The 18,299-nt window shown below is 46.2% G+C and overlaps 2 protein-coding genes across 2 annotated transcripts; one reads left to right on the top strand and one right to left on the bottom strand.

The window, feature by feature from the left end:
• Positions 1 to 15: 15 nt before the first annotated feature.
• Positions 16 to 11,784, top strand: SLC5A6 (solute carrier family 5 member 6). Its single transcript, XM_074300170.1, has 17 exons — positions 16 to 198; positions 526 to 592; positions 3,702 to 4,252; positions 4,534 to 4,599; positions 5,110 to 5,161; positions 5,861 to 5,928; positions 6,089 to 6,243; positions 6,701 to 6,841; positions 7,026 to 7,149; positions 7,831 to 7,919; positions 8,430 to 8,542; positions 9,002 to 9,069; positions 9,502 to 9,588; positions 9,743 to 9,921; positions 10,094 to 10,197; positions 10,413 to 10,528; positions 10,880 to 11,784. The coding sequence occupies exons 3-17, from the start codon at positions 3,845 to 3,847 to the stop codon at positions 11,030 to 11,032; spliced, it is 1,923 nt and encodes a 640-aa protein (XP_074156271.1). The 5' UTR covers positions 16 to 198; positions 526 to 592; positions 3,702 to 3,844; the 3' UTR covers positions 11,033 to 11,784.
• Positions 11,785 to 12,482: 698 nt separating this feature from the next.
• Positions 12,483 to 18,097, bottom strand: TCF23 (transcription factor 23). The gene is made up of 3 exons (XM_074300172.1): positions 17,755 to 18,097; positions 16,905 to 17,147; positions 12,483 to 14,333 (listed from the first exon to the last, which is right to left on the bottom strand). The coding sequence occupies exons 1-3, from the start codon at positions 17,971 to 17,973 to the stop codon at positions 14,157 to 14,159; spliced, it is 639 nt and encodes a 212-aa protein (XP_074156273.1). The 5' UTR covers positions 17,974 to 18,097; the 3' UTR covers positions 12,483 to 14,156.
• Between the last annotated feature and the right edge of the window lie 202 nt (positions 18,098 to 18,299).

Below are 18,299 nucleotides of genomic sequence, written 5' to 3'. Positions count from 1 at the left end.
CGCGCTCCCGGCCCCGAGTACCTCCTTCCCAAGAAACCCACGTGTGCTGAAGGCGTCCTGCTCCGCTGGGGGTAGCGCCGGTGGGTCAGGTTGGGGTGGGATGGGGGCGGGTCTGGAGAGCTAGAGCTATCTGCTCTTCTCAGTGCCGGAGTGCAGTATGCCTCGGAGGCAAGGAAGTGAGCAGCCCGCCCGGTCGAGGTGAGCCTCGGAGAGGGAGCCGGGAGGGAGGAGGGCACGAGCATCCCAGCCTGGGGTTAGCGAGCCGAGCCTTTTCTCTTTTGTTGTTCTGTTTTGGGAGGGACTTTTTGCAGCTTCGGGGTCCGTGCCCTTTGTGGGGGGGGAGCGCTTGCTGCCCGCAGACACCGAGTGAAAGGGGGAGGAGGAGGGAGAGTGAGCGGTGGGTGACTGGTGGTACATAAAGAGAGACGGGAGGACCCTCGTGGTGGTGGTGGAAGGGGCGCAGAGAGGTGAAGAGAGGGAAGCGCTTAGGGAAGCCCATTGGATCTGCCCTTTCCTTAATCACAGACCAGCCAGTGATGAGGAGCCGGAAAGAGATGGAGGGGACTTCTTAGCGCTTGTCTGAGCCCAGGAGGTAAGGCGGGGGCCACGCACTTCCAGCTTTGTGACTCGCTGGTCTCCAAAACGAGGAAGGCTTCCCTAAGGAGGAGGCTCTGCCCTTTCCAAGGGCCCTGAGCAGCTTCTTCTTCCGGCAGAAGGACTTTTGACGGATGCGTTTGAGAGGATTTGTTTGAGTGCCTTTGAGCGCTTGTCCTGCGTGTATCTGATGGAACAAGGCCTCGCTAGCTTACAATAGATTGGAGGCATCTGCATTTTATTTTATTTTTTTAGTTTTTTAATATTTGTATTTTAAAAGAGAATTCTTAACAATTAAATCCCTTTTTTTTACTCCCTAAGGAATATCAGACACAATGACATTCAACAAGCTTTTATTTCAGTTAGTAAAGCTTTTTATTTTTCAAAATACACGCACAGATAGTTTTCAGCATTCACACTTGAAGCATTTATTAGCACATACTGTATGTCAGGCTCCGTACCAAGCACTCAGGATGGAAAGGAAAGCCAAAAAAGACATTCCTTCTTCTCAGGGAGCTCAAGGTTAGTTAGTGGAGGGGAGACGCCCCGAAACAACTGTGAACAATAAGCTATCCCATAGACCCCAGAGGAGGGGCACCTGCCTCCAGACGGAGAGGGGGAGTTAGAAAAAACTTTTTTGCAGGAAGTGGGATTTAGCTGGCACTTGAAGGAATCCAGGAATAGGCAGTTATCTCTTAACTATAACAGAAAAGTTAGGAAGAAGGGAAGACTTAGAGAAAAATACTGAATTTAGAACTGGATAGATTGAGTTTAAGATGTTTGCGGGACATTCAGTTTGAGATAACCATGTGGCAGTTGAAAATATGAGATTAGAAATCTGTACTTAAGTTATCTGCTTTCAAGGGCTCTTATCCTGTATTTGATGAAACAAGGCTTCAGCTAAGACATTGGTGACATCTGCATTTTATTTTATTTTATTTTTTGGTATTCGCCTTTTAAAGGAGGATTCTTAAAAAACTAAAAGTCCTTTTCTTTATTTTTAACCTCAAAGGAATATCAGACACACAGTGACAAGCATTGGAGGAAGTATTTCAGAGCAGGACATCCTATCCTTTAGTCTTCTCCCTACTTGTGAAACTGGCCCTACCTATTAAGATTCCCCATTTCTAGATTTTAGGAGATTGTTTCCTAGCTTTTTAAAGCCAGATATGGATTTGGGAAGGGCAGCTGGTAATCCCTGAGGATTCCTCTACCCCGAAGCACATAATATTAGACCTTCCTCATTTTATGTAAGGAAACTATGAGGTCAAGTAATTTGACCAAAGTTAATCATTTAATGGTAATGCTGGAACTAGATTCCATCTCATCCGATTCATAGGATATTCAACTATCAGCCGTCTTTCATTAGTTTTGCCACAGTTGTGATCACCTTCATCCCCACCATAATTTTGAAACTCAGAATGTTGCAATAATATCAAGATTATTTTTGTGTCAAATGGAAGGGTTCCAATCAAAAACCATGGGAAGTGGTTTATGGGAAGAATAGGGTTTATGATTGTGCAGAGCATGTGATTCCTCTGATCTGCCAGACCCCAGTCTCCTTCCATCTTGTTTTTAAGAGATTCCTAGACAGGGCTGAACTTTGTGAACTCACAGTCTAGTCATACTCTGCCTACAGGGGCAGAGACACTTGGGGGAGGAAGGCCAGACTGTTTCCTTAAGGAGAAGTCTGAAAAGGGAGGATTAGGCTGGGAGGAGGGGGGAGAGAACCACTGGGGAGAGAGAGGAAAATACAAAGTAAAGTATGTTAATCAGTCTCTAGATTACATGAAAGCTAAACTCTGTTTCTAGGGTTACTTGACTGCCCCTTCCCTGATTCTTGCAGTAAAGGTTAGAAGATCAGAGTATCAGCAAGAGCACTTCTCAGCACCCGCAAAGTTCTAGTGCTTTCCTTGTTTATTTCTCTCTTGTACTGATCTTGTCTCTCTCATATTTCCCCCTGTTCTGCATGCAGAACCTATAGCATTTACAGTCATTGGTTTTCCCTAAATTGTTTATATTTTCTCCTGGAGCAAACATAAATTTCCTGATCTGGTATAATCTGTGAGATTAAAGAAGTGCCTTTTCCTTCTGCCTGTTCTCTTACCCCCTTTAGCCTAGTGTCATGTGGTGCCCTATAAGAAACCTCAGCTGTCTAGGGATATTCCTGTACCCTGTAGCTCTGCCATTCACCTACTCCCAGTCTCTCTGGGCTTGGCCATAGGGGTCACTGCACCCTGGCTGTCAGGGGAACTCTGGCTTTAACGACTAATTCTATGAAAGGCTGGAATGGAACTTTACTCTTTAGTTGTAGGAATTTGTTCACACCCCCATCCTTGGCCCCACCTCAGCCCAACTTAAAAGATCAGATCCTTAGTCCCTTGTCAGAACTCTAATCAGAGGAAGCTTGACAGCTCTTGCCACTCGATCAGCCAAGCTGAACTATAGCAGAATCTCCTCTCCAGGTATGTGTCTGCCCCTAGGAAAGTCACTATCATGTCTGCCTTCCTTCTCCAGGTCTGAGCCCCTCAGCTTCACCAGTACTCTTCCATGTTTCTGCTAAGGGAGTTTTGGAGGAAGGGGTCCATATTGTAACTGGGGATGTAGAGTAGTGGAGAATTGCAGGGACATGGGGTTACTTCAGGAGGATATGAAAAGAGACATCAGAGGGGCCGAGGAAGACATTTAGAGGTGGGAGCTTGACCAGAAGTACTGATTGAAATGGTTAATCTCACATTCCTATTCCCTGCTGGGGTCTGGCGCCAGACGGGCTCCACTGACATGGTGAACTGTAATTCTTGGTTCTGTGCTGTGTTGACTTTTGTCTAGTTGTTGGAGTGGTGACCCACCAAGGGCTTTGAATTTGAGCAGATCCTGCTCCTCGCCAGGCCTGATGTCTCCTCTCCTACCTTTGTGTTGGCTTTCTGCCCTGCTCCATCCTCCTCTAGCCTACACTACAGATATATATGCATATAATATCTGTCTGCTTTCCAGTCTTTCTGTAGTCCAAGGCATGGGAAGCACCAAGAGGCCTGGAAGTGAGAGGAGGAGGACTGGCCTGACTTGGTATGAGTTCCTTTGACAGGATTCCCTGATTCCCTTGACAGCTTGGCTTCTACCATGCCCCCCGGCAGAGGAGGAGAACTGTGAGGAGAGTGACTGGGCACCAGGTTGTAGTTGCAATCCATCTTTTGCCTTTGCACGGCTGGAAAGCATTGCAGAATCTGTGAGGGATACCTAGGTAGAGGGCATGGGCATCAGAGAGTTCTATACGGGGGTAAGTCCTTCCACCACAGCCCTTCCGACGACGACCCCTCCGGCAACCCCTTCCCACTTCACCATTGTGGACTATGGAGTCTGTGTACTCTTGCTGGTGTCATCGCTTGCCATTGGGCTCTTCTATGCCCGCCGAAGCCGGGGCCAGAACACGGTCCGCCAGTTCTTGTTGGCTAACCGTAGCATGGGCTCCCTACCTGTGGCGCTCTCTTTGCTTGCCACCTTTCAGTCAGCTGTGGCCATCCTAGGAGTACCTGGGGAGATCTATCGTTCTGGCACTGAGTATTGGTTCCTAGGCTGTTCCTACTTACTAGGTCTGCTGGTGCCTGCCCATATCTTCATACCCATCTTCTACCGACTGAATATCTCCAGTGCTTATGAGGTGGGTGGAAAGGGAAGAGGATACAGGGATGGGGAGGAAGGGTTTTCAGGCTCTCATATCCCAGGGTTTTTTCTATCCTGTAAGAGCAGACTGTGAAAGTGATGAGGGGATGGGGCAGAATTCCCAAAATCTGGTCTGTGGTGGAACTAAGTAAGATTTTTCCCTGCTACTCCTTGCCCGCTGTGCCTCCATAAACAGCATGAGATTAGAAATGTGGAATGAAGGAAAAGGTGGGGAAATCTAGACTTTGACATAATTCTCTTTACCCTGACATATTCTAGTACCTGGAACTTCGATTTACTAAGGTTGTGCGACTGTGTGGAACCATAACCTTCATCTTTCAGATGGTAAGTAGGAAAAGGATAATAGGAAGTTAGGTGTGGAATGGGGCATACGTTTTTCAGATCTGGCCCATGTATTCATTTGTTTTATTTAACTGTATTTTGTTACAAGGAAAGACCCTATTCTTATGGAGTTATTGAAGTAATATTAGTGATTTAAAAAAAAAAAAGATGATAGGTAATGAATGAGACAGAGAGAGGTACACAGGAAATTAACATAATCCTTCCCTCATTTGCCTCCACTGGCACAAAGAATATGGGCATACACACCCACATAGATAGATAAAGAGATATCCCTGTTGCTTTAAACTTTGAAATATTCTCAAGCCCTGGGCTGGAACTATGGAGAGAAGCCAAGGACTAAAAGAAGACATAGAGAAGTGTACTTGGGTACAAAGGAGCAATGTGGGATATTGGAGCTGAAATATTGTTCTTTCTCCCCTTCCCACTCTTTCTTATCCTTCTCTAACTTTTTCCTTTTCTCTTTTCCTTTTTCCTTCTTTCTTCCTCCAATAGGTGATCTACATGGGTGTTGTTTTGTATGCCCCAGCCTTGGCACTCAATGCAGGTAAAAAGTCATGGCCCCTGTATAGGGCTGGCAGAATGCCCAAGAAATGAGGGAGGATAGAGCTTTCCAAATAAGAATCAATGTAGAAAGGGGAGGTTTGTCACTTTGGACTACTTTGTGTGAGGGAAATGGTAATTCCGGTAACTAGAAATTTGTTAATCTCTCACTACTTAGTCTAAATTGATTACAAACCTCACTCAGTGTTATTATTCAAGTACTTTAAAATCAAATAACGATTCACTTTGGCTTTAGAGTGACATGCATCAAGATATCTGTCTTTACCAGAGTACTCTCAGCCTACATTTGAAAACTTTTTGAATTGAATTAAATTGTGTCTGAGGAAAAAACTAAAAACTGAACACACCAGATATGACAACCAACCTTGGCTCTAGAGAAGAATTAAGAAAATACATCTCCCCTTTTCTTGGTAGAGGTGGGAGGGAGAACTGTGGGTCTAGCACATGACACATATTGTCAGACAAGAGTTGATATATTGAACTTCTTTTTTCTTACTCTATTACAAGAGCATGGCAGGAGGAATATGTTTCAGAAGTGAAGGTTATTTGAAGACAAAAATATTTATATGCATAGATTGTGTGTATATATGATTGTGATTGTGGTTGTTTTATAAAAATCAGTTGTATTTAGGAACCTTCCCCTAGTGAGGATTTTTTTTTTTTTTTTGTTATTTGCTTGCAGTGACAGGCCTGGATCTGTGGGGTTCAGTGCTAGCTCTAGGCATTGTCTGTACTATCTATACAAGTCTGGTAAGTGCTCTGTGTTTTGAGAAATGGGATAGGATGGGATGGAATGGGGGACAAAAGTAGCCATGATTTTGAAAGGATCCCAACACTATGATACCAGGAGGAAAGCGGGTGGACCTGGATTCCATACGTGTGGAAAAAGCTGTCTTCTTTTGTTCTGCAGGGGGGGCTGAAGGCAGTCATTTGGACAGATGTGTTCCAGACAGCTGTCATGTTCCTGGGGCAACTAGCTGTGGTCATCGTGGGGGCTGCCAAGGTGGGCGGCATTGGGCGTGTTTGGGACGTGGCTTCACAGCATGGCCATATCTCTGGAATTGAGTGAGTATGCCCCTACTCCCAAGGCAGCTGTAACATGTGGGAACTTGTGACCTGAGATCTATCCACAAGGCAGCTGCTCTAAGCACTAGGTGAAATTCTGAGACAAGGAACCTGATAATTGAAGAAAGCAAGGGAAACATTTGAAGTGTCCAGAGAGCCAAGATTTTACCTGAGAAGTCAAGTGTGGTTTAGGCAGAGGGCCATCCCTAGCACATATATACAGGACTTGTAGGGAGAAACAGAAGAGCTTATTTTTTACTTAGTTGGAACATTCACTTTCTGCAGCTCTTCTGGATTTTTCCCTCAGTGCATCTAGTACTTGTATAGTGGTTTGGACTTTGGGTGTCCTCCCTCAATCTCCACCCACCCAGACTGGCCCCAGTCTCTGGTATCTTCTCAAAGGAGAGCAGGGAGTCTATCCATGGACCCATCATAAGGTGATTATTCTCTGTTTCAGCCTGAATCCAGACCCATTTGTGCGGCATACCTTCTGGACTCTGGCTTTTGGGGGAGTCTTTATGATGCTCTCCTTATATGGAGTTAATCAGGCCCAGGTTCAGCGCTACCTCAGCTCTCGCACCGAGAAGGCTGCCATTCTGTGAGTTGAAGGAGAAGGAAGAGATGAGACGGGAGGGATTCTTGGGGAGTCTGTTGGAATGGTTGTCCCTGGAATGGCAGCTGCACCCCAGAACCATGGGGTGACTCTTCTGGAGATTTGGGTTGTTGTATCCTGGCACTCTATGATGTATGTGCCCACCCCCCCTACCCGTCTTCTCTTGCAGTTCCTGCTATGCTGTATTCCCCTGCCAACAGGTAACACTCTGTATTGGCTGCCTCATTGGTCTTGTTATGTTTGTCTATTACCATGACCACCCCTGGGCAAAAGCTCAAGACTCCTCTGACCAGGTGAGCCTCCTATAGGACATCGTGCTGCTCTGCCATAAGAATAACAGCACAAAGCACTCACTTTTCTTGGCAATAGAACAGAAGCTCCTTGAGAGTAGGGGCATTTTCATCTGCCTTTGTTTCCTTGGCACAGATAAGGAAATTATGAGATTAAGTAGCCCTAAGTCACATAGCTAGGAAGTGGCAGAACCGGGGATTCAAATACAGATCTTTTGATTCCAAATCCAAGACCTTTTCCATTGTTCCATTTCTATGTGGATATTGAGAGCTTGCTTTGTGCCAGGCTCTCTGCTACTTCCCCCCCTAGCCCCTGTGAAAGCAGGCACCCAATCTTAATTATTTTAGTCTCTCTCTCAGCATCTGTCAGATGGAGTTGGGGGCTTAACACTAAGCCCTTTAACTCTAAATCCAGAATTCTTTCCTCCTAATCATGCTATTAAGGCCTAGTATGGTGAAACATTCATATAGGCAACATTCTGATATCCTACACCTCCTGCTGGCATACACATAGACATACATATTTAGCCTTTCCCAATCCTGCTGCATTCCAGGTTTGGGATAATCTGGCTGTCTTGGATGCTTTGAGGCATCTTTGTAATATCCCACAGAGAGTTGGGAAGGTCCTGTGTTTGACTCATCACCACAGCTCTTAGACCATTTAATGCACTGCTTTGTCCACAGCTGGTTCTGTACTTTGTGATGGATATCCTGGGGGAACTGCCTGGCTTACCTGGGCTCTTTGTTGCTTGTCTCTTCAGTGGTTCTCTCAGGTAAGGTTTTGTCAGGTAACTCCTTACAGAGCTAACAATGCTGTTTGTTGGCCCTACTTCTGAGATCGTGCAGAGGGATCTGCCTGCCCTGAGAGGGAATCTCAGAAGGTGGAGCACTTTGTGACTGGCTTTATTTTATCCTTCAAGTTTGACAAAGGACTCCATTGTCTGTGTAGATCAAATAGGAAGACTACCTTCCAGAATGTCTTCCCTCTTTTTCCATAGATAGCTTTTTCATGGATGACACTAAATCATTCTCTGAAATTAAGGCCCTTTAACAGAATTTATCCTTGAGCTCTGCCACCTAGAAAGAAGGCTGGTTCTGTTTAGTATTTCCTTGATCTACCAGAAGGCCATTCAGGCTATGGACTAGGATGACAGCTCTCCTGTAATATTTTCACAACTTTGTCCATATCCCATATAATACAACCAGTTGGGCTACTTAGTGCAAAAACCTCCCAGCTCTGCCCTGGAGCCAGAGCAAATCTCCATCTTCATCTTGCTTTTCAGCACTATCTCCTCAGCTTTTAATTCACTTGCAACAGTCACCATAGAGGATCTGATCCGGCCCCACTTCCCGGAAATCTCAGAGAATCGGGCCACTTTGATTTCTAAGGTCCTTGGTAAGCTCTTATTCCCATACCCTTCACTCTGGTAGCTTGCTTGAGAGTAAGAAGGGCTGAAGTTGTTTGTCTTTATATCCACAGCCTCTGACACATAGTAAATGACTAATAAGGGCTTGTTGGATTCAATTGAATTGACTCTTCTATACTTTTTTTTGTCACTTTCAGACTCATTTCCATTGTGATTTGATTTATTAAACACTTGTTCCTAGCCCAGACTGAGCTGACTTTTTTACCTAGAGGATTAAGTGCATAATTGATTCAGTATTTAGAATATAAAGCCCCTCTTGTGTTCAGGCTGGAGAAGCCCCAGGCTCCCTTGGGAGAGTAAAGAAAGAGGCTCCTGGGTGGGAGAAACTGGGAGAACCTTAAAAGGAGGCAAGAAGGAGTTTAGTCCTGCTTCTTCCTTCTTCCATATTAGGATGCATCTCTTTGTCTTCTTCCTTTCTCCTTCTCTAGCTGTAGTCTATGGCCTGGTATGTCTGGGAATGGCCTATGTTTCCTCCTTAATGGGGCCTGTGTTGCAGGTGAGGAATACAGTGGGAAAGAGCAGGTATGGTTTCCTTAGGGACGTTGGGGGAGGGTGGGACATGAGGTCAAGGTAGGAGTTGGCTTCCCCTAGTTAGAAATGACCTTCCATGTTCATGCTTAATCATCCACTTGTGCTCACCTATGAATTACACTGATGAAGCAGAATTCTTTTGGCAGTTCCAATGTTTAAGCTTAGTTTATTATTTGTAAACTGAGTGGGTTGAGTAGAAATTGTAGAAAGCTTACTCCCATGGAAAGGAATCCAAAAGAAATTTCTCATCCCCTCTCCTTATTCTACCCTGTATGAGGTGACTGATGGGAAAAACTCTTCAAATCCTGGGAATTAGAAATGATTAGAAAGTAGTTGTTCCCAGATATCTATGAGGCTACTGAATATGTTGCTTTGTTTCTTGTTTAACCCGTTCCAGGCAGCAATCAGCATCTTTGGGATGGTTGGGGGGCCTCTGCTTGGACTCTTCTGTCTTGGCATTTTCTTCCCTTGTGCCAACTCAAATGTAAGTGCTCCCTGTCAGCCGGATGCAGAGGAGCCCCAGGGAGGGCCAAGAAGCCTGGGTCAGGGTCTTGATTTTGGCAGTAGTGGGGGAGGGGGTATGTGCTTGGGAGGAATAGGAGGAGCCTTTGAATTCTCAGCAGCAGTATGTGGTGCAGGGTGCCGTGGTGGGCCTGCTGGCTGGACTCATCATGGCTTTCTGGATCGGCATTGGAAGTATGGTGACCAACATGACCTCGAGGATGGTGTCCTCTCCACTCAATGGCACTGGCTTCCCTTCGTATAGAAACACGACGTTGGTCTCCATGACCACACTGATGCCCTCATCAGGGTCCAAGTGAGTGAAGGCTGGGTCTGGGGGGGGAAAGAAGAAGGGGGTTGCTCTCGGGGCCCATCCAAGGCTTGGAAATGTGCTCCTAAGGGGTCAGGTGAGGAACAGCAAGAGGAAGGCTTAGGGTGTTGTGGTGCCTCAAGGTCACTGTAGCTCTCTTTCCTTCTGCTCCTCCCAGGCCCACCGGACTGCAGCGGTTCTATAGCCTCTCTTATTTATGGTATAGTGCACACAGTTCCACCACCGTCATTGTCATCGGACTGCTTGTCAGTCTCCTCACTGGTAAGGAGAAACCGAGCTGGGAGCAGGTAGAAATGATAATGGGGGCTATATAGGAAGTAGAGGTTGGAGGAGCTTCTGAGAGGAGGCAATTCTCTATGCCAGGATTTTTATCTAAAATGTGTGAGGATAAAAGAGCATTGTTGAAGAAATGATTGCTTTAGGACTGGGGAGAGCTGAGGGCCTAGGAGAGACTAATCAGGACCTTTGGCCTTTAGGTGGAACAAGGGGCCAGCCCCCAAACCCTCGGACGATTTATCCAGTGTTGCCACGACTGTTGGCCCTCCTGCCCATCTCCTGTCGAGACCGACTGCCCTGCCAGGACTATAATGAAGTAATACATGTAGTATTTAAATACCCTTTTACTTTTGTTCTTTATGTACCCTCCCCCACGTCCTCTCCAGCACCTTCTTATCACATCCATTCCCTTACCTTGCCTAATTTTTTCCCCCATTTTTCTTTCTTTCTTTCTTTCTTTTTTTTCTGACAATTGTGAAGTTTTTCTAAAGACCTCATGGGAGATTCCTGACTTGACCCATATCATATGCCTTGGTCCTCACAGGGTAGAGGAAAGAATCATCTCTTACATTTTTCCATCTGTATAAAGTGGGGTCTAAAATCCTTTCCCAGGACTCCTGTCTCTCCAATTCTAGCGTGCCAACCTTACCATCTGTTTTATCTCCAGGATTTCTCCTATAAGACAGAGAAGATACCAGAGAAGCTGAGCAATGGAATGCTGACTAGCATTGGGGAAGAGGAAGTGGTGGCAGTCCCTGAGCAAGGCCATATCCAGGGAGACCATGGTCATTCCTTCATACTACAGGAGACATCACTGTGACCTGGGAGCAGAACAGGATCTGCTGTCTTTGTTTCTCCATCTACCCACAAGGCAAATGCATCAACCCTCTCTCCCAGTAAACCAAGAGTGAGCCAGTGTCTGCTCCAGCAGGGATATTGGAGCCTGGTGATCTAGTGTGCACCAAAGAACCTCACGATAAGATTTTCTGTCACTCACCATCTTGTTATTTCTGATTATTGTTGGACTTTCTCATGCTCCTAAGCAGAAAGGAGTCTATGCAGAAGAAGAACCAATGTATTGTCTCCAGGGAGAGTAAAAGGGATCTCATGGGAGATGGGTTTAACTTCAAACCTTCCATTCCCCGCAACTGCAACTTCGTACACCAATCCTGGATGACAAGTTGCCAGTGACCTAGCCCAGCAGCCCCCAAAGGACACAAGGATCTTCAGACAGAGGTCCAAAAGAAACACGGTTCCCAGGATCTCCCTTTGGTGGAAAACATGTCTGTTTTGCTCCTGTTGCTAATCAGAACTAAGGGGTTTCATAGGCCCTGTTAGACTGGTAGATGAAGCTTCTAGCATACTCTATAGGGGCAAATGAGGTAGGATAGGCCCTGAGTAGAGGCCCAAGCAAAAAGCACTGACTAGCTGGCTCCCGTCCGCCCTCTAACTGGTCCTAGTCTCCCATCAGTGGTCCCTATGGGTCTATCGCTCCGTGCCATCCCCTGGAATGTCAGTCTGCCTCTTATTGAGGCTTCTTCACATATGGGGAATACAGTTCTTTTACCTGGACTCATCTCACCGCCTCTTTATTACAGCTGTCTTGGGCCTACTCTGAAGGCACCTTTTTATGGTTAAATACCATAAAAGCCATCACTGGGAAACTCATTTCCCAAGTCCCCTTTATCCCTTGTCCTTTCGGTTGCCTTCCTTTTCCATCCCTCTTCTTCTGTCTTGGCTCAAGCCTTTCTTGCTGATAAGCAGAAGCTCCCTGGGGCCAGGGCTGCACTTGGAGAGGTGCTCTTTGGCCCCTGTGATGAGATTTAAAAGGGTCATTCCCTTCGGCCCCAGAGGAGAGTGTGACAATCAGATCCTAGGTAGGGGCAAGGTCAGGGTTATCCCCGCACTACCCTACCTCTCATCTGGCACACCTATTATCTCTGCCTTCCCTCGAGGGAAAAAAAGTTGAGGGAAAAAAGTTCATGTAGTGTGTGATGTCCTGAAGTAAGGAATCCAGGACTCTCTTGAGACTTGAAGAAGGTAGATATATTTGCTGAAAAGGTTAAGGGAGAAATAGGCAGTTGAAGAGACTTCCCCACCCCAAGCTAAGCTAGCTAATTCTGACCCTTGTTATTCCCTGGAAAGATTGCTCCCCTGTCCTTCATCCCTAGAGTGTGCATTGCCAAACTTTCTCCCCCTTCAAAATCCTCCCCCCTCCACTCTCCCCAGCCCAGGCCATCTTGGCCTAATGAAGAAGACGTTGCTATTCAACTTTTAAAAATAGAATATTTGAGTTGGACTTTTATGGTCTTGGAGTGAAGAACACTGTGCTCACACCCTCCTCCCACACCTGGACACTCCACAGCCCCCAATTCCCTCCCACCCCCAGTGCAGCTGCCTGAGAAGCAACTCCATCCAGGCTCCCCATAGACTGGTCCTAAGCAGATTTATGAGTTTAGCCTTGGCTGAGGCCTCCTTCTCATGGCTTCCAGCCATGTCTCAACTGCTCCTCCACATCCTGGGCAGCCCCAGAGCTCAAACTCTCCCTGTTTCCTCTTCTACCCCACCTCAATAATCTGATCTTTCTCCTCCAGCCTCATTCTTTTCTGTGCCCCTGACCCCTAAATTTGTATCTTCATCTTAGATTCCAGGTCTATGGCCTCTTTGGTCTTAAGTATTGAAATAAATGTTCCTTAATGTTCCCATGCCTCTGTAATAGCTTCTATGTAAAGACCAGTTTGGAGGAGACTAAAATCTCTCTTTCCATCCCTATGCCCCAACCAGATCCTTAGAAGGTTTTGGGCTGAGGACTGATCTTGACAGTGATATTAGCTCCAAATGAGCTTTGGGCTCCGTTCCATGTTACTTTAGGGGCAGGGAACTTCTTGGTTGTAGTGACCACCAGTGCAGGTCAGGATGAACCTGTAGAGTAACATTTGCCCTATTAGGGAGAGGCCTAATGTGGCAAGTACACTGGTTCTAGAATCACTGGACACAGATTTGTAGGATTCAAATCCTACCTCAGAGGCATGTGACTTTAGGCAGTCACAACTTACCTGGAGCTTAATTTCCTCAACTCTAAAAATGTGTTGGACTAGATGGTCCCCGAGGATCCTTCTAGTTTTGGATTTAGGATCTGGTAATACTGAAGTAGATAGACAACGCAGCTGGGAAATTGGAAATGTAAGAGCTGAGGATTTGTTTACAAGTAAATTTGATTTGTAGAGGAAGGAAAAGGAATGGAGAAGAAAAGTAGCAGAGTACAGTAAAGGACAAAAATGGGCATTTAGGGGCCATATCTGGAAGAGTAAGAATTCATGAATGTCCTGCTAATGAGGGCTATCTGGTCACCTTCAATTTGGTTTATGTTAGAACCACTTATGGTACACTTTTCCATCATTCCCAGTGATGTTTCTTTGGTCCTTGGGTCAAAATTGGTGCTTAGTTCTTATTACAATTTTGAATTTGGCTAAGATCACATTGAACATCCTCCTTTCCTTAATTCTCATTGGAGCTGAATGCCTTGCTACACCTGCCATCCTTAGCTATTCTCAGGTTGCACAGAGAGTTAATTAAGATCTTTGCAAAAAAGACAAGAGGGAGAGATGGTTTTGAAGATTCCATCACTCCAATATGATAACAAGCATCCAAGCTGTCAATCCCAACAGTGGGAACTGAGTCCTTTGAAGCATATTTCAGAGTAAAGTCCCAGTATTTCTGCCTTCAACTCCCTGTTGCCCCTTAAGCCAAAAAATCTCTTTGCCCCTCCCTAAACCCTAACTTCTTTCTTCATGAGGAATGTATGTGTACTGGGAAATTCTGAAAGCAGACCCTGAAATGGACCTGGTAGGCTAGAAAGTCATAGAAGAGATAAGTAAGGCCAGATTGAGGAAGTTGGCCCTCTCACTAAGTTAAGGGGCCAAGCACAGGGAAAACAAATGAAGTTATTTGCTGCTGCAAGTTGGTGAGACTGGCTTGGGAGGAATGAATTCCACCTCTCCAGGGACTTGGGGGCTGATTGCTGATTCCCACATTCTCTGGCCAGGAGCACTGGTAGTAGGAGGATCAAGGCCAGATGGCCCCAAGGCTCCAGCATAAAGGCGAGATCTCATTGGCCATTTCTGCAAGACATAAGGATAGGAAAGAAGTAATGTTAATAATACATGTAGTAGAAACCTCAAATCATCTTCTTGCAGATCCTGATCTCTTAGAACCCAAATCTAACCTTCCTTTAGCATCTCTACCTCATTAAACTTCATACACTCCATGAAATTACTTTGCATTTAATTTGTATTTACATCCATATCAACGTGATTTTCTCTCATTCCCTCCTGGAAAAGCAAGCTGGTGGGGACTGGGACTGATTAATTGTCTTTGTTTCCCTAACACCTGGCACACAATTGATTAAGTGCTGGTTGAAAAGTCAAATTAAAATTGATAAGAGAAAAAGCCAGTAGAGAATGAAACTCCACCCACTCTGAAGGCAGTGCTTGGGCCTGGCAAGTTGACAGTAGTTGGAGGCCATTAGGAACCTACATCCACCTTGAGGTCATTAAATGAATAACCAGAATTCTGCCCTGAATTTAATTGGCCAGTGAAAGGACTTGGTCAATTTAGCACCTGTTGTCCATTCCCTGTACTGCTCCATCCCAACCCTTTCTCATGGGGTCCCTGAGTAAGGAGAAGCCTGAGCTTCTGTCCCTTTGACATAGCTCATCAGAGATTCATAGAATTTAAGGGTTAGGAGGGATCTCTGGGACCATCAAGTCTAACTCACACCTAAAAGAATTCTCACTAATGTTTTCACTAAGTATTCTTGAAGGCTTTCTGGTGAGGATCCACTTATCCATTCTAGAGGTAGTTTAGTCTGCAGTTGGATGGCTTTAATTATTAAGCAGTTTTTCCTGAGTTTGACTAAATTCTCTTGTCAATTTTAAGGCAATGGTTCTCGGGCCAAATAGTCAGTCATCTTCACAGCCATTCTCAAAGTGTGGCCTCAGGACCAAAACCCTTTCAAAGCAGTATATAAGAACAATTTATAATAATAATAAAAAAAAATTTTAACTTCCAAAGCAAACTGCAAATATAGCTAGATCTAACCCAAATAAACAAGTTCTTTGGAATCTTTAAGTAACTTAAAGAGTAAGCTGGTCCTAAGATGAGACCAAAAGTTTGAGAACCATTTGCTACAGTGGAAAGAGCATTTGTTTCAGTGTTAGAAGCTCTGGGTTTAAGCCCCACCTTTTCCACTTGGAAACCACTTCCCTTACTAAAGCCAAGTTTTCTCATCTAGAGAATGAGGAGGTTGGCCTTCTCCAATATATGAAGGCTTTTTCTTTAGCTGGATGAAAGGTAGAGGGAAGTGATACCCCATCCCTTTCCTACCTCTTTAACCAAGTCAATTGTATTACCTATGTGATGTCAGGATTATCATTCAAAATTCTCACCCCTTTGGACTCAGATTCTTGGCTTTGACTTAAGTTTTCCTACTCCAGAAGTTCCAGATAATTTGTCTACTAACAGCTCATCACCTTTCATGTTTTTAGATAATTGTTAGGGTTATAAATGAAAAACAGTGGTAGGGCATAGAGAGTTAGGCTTGGAGACAGGAAGACTTATCAAATCTTGCTTTCTATACTTAACAAATTGCTTAAACCTGGACTATTCACACACTCTCTGAGGCTCAGTTTTTCTATCTATAAAATGACAACAATAGTTATCTCATAAGGTTGTTTTGAGGATAGGATATTAATGAAAAGTGCTTTGAAAACCTTAAAGGTCAATATAATATTTTTTGAAGACAGAAATCTCTACTCTGTAGTTAATCTGGCAATGGGCCTTACCCAATTTAGTTAGGCAGGGCCTTGGGATAACAGACACATATGTCTGTGAAGTTTCTTCAGCCCAGGAGAACCACTCAGAGGTTGCTCCCTACTAGGCACAAGCTTTGAGAATGATAATGATATATCAAGCTATCTTTCTAATCCAGGGTTACAACTCTGTCATGATAAGGTTTCAGAATAGGGATTTAGTGGAAGAAGTTTTTAATAAATTCAAATATTTTCTTGATACTATTTAATTTTAAAAATCATTAGAAAAGTGTCATAAAGAAGGCTAAAGTTAAGTTTCCCAGTTGACACAGTTGACCCCCACCACAATACTGTTTTCCAGGAATAAGAGCTGCCCCTTGCCCAGACTCTACCACCTGTGTGTGAGGAGAGTGTGCTGCTGTGGACGGAGATGTGTTGGGTAAGCGCCTTGGTCCCCAAACCTGTTTTCCATCAAAGGAGAGCTGTACAGTAGTGTTAGGAAGAGATTACTGGGAGCCGGCCAGCTCCCAGTGTCTTCCTAGCTATTCCTCTCTATTCAGGAGGCAGACGGGGTCAGCCTCAGAGCTGCAAGAGACCACAGAGGCCATCTAATCCAGGACTTCCATCTGAGAAAAAAGGGCGTTGAAGCCTAGAGGAGCAGCCCATGGTCACCTTTCCACTATAGCATGCTCTTCTTTCTGAGATTTGTTCTTGGTTCCTCCCCACAACCCAACACGCATCCTGGGCATCCCCAGCTCGGCAGCCAGCTCCCCTTCCTCCATCCCTGAATCTGCCGGCTACAGAGTATTTCCTACGCCAAGAAGAGCCCACTGTCTCAGGCATACTTCATCCCCATCCTAGGGAGAAGAATCTCCCAGTTACCTTGAGAGGGTGCAGGTAGCGGAGCCCGCGCAAGAAGGGGGGCCAGGCCGCCCCCGGCAGCTCCTGGCCAAGCGCTTGCGTAAGGTGGGCTATGTAGCTTGTGGCCAAGACGAGGACATCCAGTTTCGAGAGTTTAGTGTCTGGGGGCACTGCAGGCAATGCTGCTTGCAGAGCCAGAAAGGCCTGGCGCAGAGTCCTTACTCTACTCCGCTCCCGGGCTGCATTCTCCGGACTGGACTCACCCTGTGTAGGGGCCCAAGACAGAATTAATACTACCATCTTTCCTCCAAAATAGACTATTTGGCTCCTTTATCTTACTATTCCAGCTCATAGCACCTCCTCCCAAACCTAGTTCTCAGCCTCTGACTGATAACGAACCCCATTCTGAGCCCCTAAAACTCAGGTGTTAGGCTTAGCCAGGCTGCGGAAAGGTGAATAACTAGCAATAATCATGAACGTTTCTACATCACTTTGCATTTTACCAAGTTCATTCCTCCTACCAGCGTATGGTAGGTCATACAAGTACTGTGAGCTCTACTTTATAGATGGGAGAATGGAATCTCTCAAAGAGCTGACATGATTTGCCTGTGTCAGCAGCGAGTGGCAAGGCTGGCATTTGGATTCCCCGGTCATTCTTCCCAGTGCTCCGTGCCAGAGCAGGTGCCCGCCGTGCCAGCGATGACCCCGTTTCTAGGAGGGCAGCACTAGCATTGTCTAGCTCCAGCCCTCCAACATGGCGCTTCGCTGCCACCCTCCTGCCATAGCCTCCACATAGAGGCTCTCCATCTTCCCCTCCTCCTGGTGGGTCAGACCTCCGATGACCTTCTCTAGGGATGCCCTTTCTCCTTACCCTGCCAACGGCCAAGCTCCTGGCTCTGGGATTATGGATGGCGGGGCTCGGTCTGCTCCATCTCTGACTTCCCCAGCTAGTTTCTCCCCATAGTCCCTGCTTCGCCTTCATCAGGCGGCTCCGCTTCCTGTCAGTGCCCAGTGCCAGCCCAGGTCCGCCGCCGCCGGGGCCGCCCAGGCCAGGCATCCTGGGAGAAGTCCTGGCTTCCCTCTGTGTCATGTCACCCTGCTGAGATGGGTGCTGCCCACCGGACAGGGAAGCGGCTCCTGTGTGGGCCCCTGGGCTGGAGCTGGCCTGAGCTGGATGGTCAGCTGGCCAGGAGTGTCTTTATCTGTGGGAGCTGGCGCCAACTCGGCCCCGCTCCACTCCTCGCTCTGGGAAAACCGCCCACCCAGCCCATCCCCCTCAAGAACCTCCTGCTTGCCTTGCACCCCAGCCTGGGTAGGGGGAGGACATTGTGAGCTGGGGGGGGGGGAAGAGGGGAAAGGGAGGGAAGAGCCTGATGTCTATGGGAGTGGCTAGCACTGGGAGGGGGTGCTGAGGGA

The sequence above is a fragment of the Sminthopsis crassicaudata genome, chromosome 3 (genome assembly GCF_048593235.1).
Source record: "Sminthopsis crassicaudata isolate SCR6 chromosome 3, ASM4859323v1, whole genome shotgun sequence".
Classification (NCBI taxonomy): Eukaryota; Metazoa; Chordata; class Mammalia; order Dasyuromorphia; family Dasyuridae; genus Sminthopsis; species Sminthopsis crassicaudata.
Note: the sequence above shows the minus strand (reverse complement) of the source record. Positions and strands in the feature narration are given on the sequence as shown.

What these genes read in the sequence shown, in the direction of transcription:
- SLC5A6 (XM_074300170.1), top strand. Translation starts at nt 3,845, where the DNA reads ATGGGCATCAGAGAGTTCTATACGGGGGTAAGTCCTTCCACCACAGCC. An exon ending in AGCCTTGGCACTCAATGCAG is followed by an intron (nt 5,162 to 5,860) that starts GTAAAAAGTCAT and finishes ATTTGCTTGCAG; the next exon opens with TGACAGGCCTGGATCTGTGG. An exon ending in GTACTATCTATACAAGTCTG is followed by an intron (nt 5,929 to 6,088) that starts GTAAGTGCTCTG and finishes TTTGTTCTGCAG; the next exon opens with GGGGGGCTGAAGGCAGTCAT.
- TCF23 (XM_074300172.1), bottom strand. Translation starts at nt 17,973, where the DNA reads ATGACACAGAGGGAAGCCAGGACTTCTCCCAGGATGCCTGGCCTGGGC. An exon ending in GGAGCTTGGCCGTTGGCAGG is followed by an intron (nt 17,148 to 17,754) that starts GTAAGGAGAAAG and finishes GCCCCTACACAG; the next exon opens with GGTGAGTCCAGTCCGGAGAA. An exon ending in GCTACCTGCACCCTCTCAAG is followed by an intron (nt 14,334 to 16,904) that starts GTAACTGGGAGA and finishes TATGTCTTGCAG; the next exon opens with AAATGGCCAATGAGATCTCG.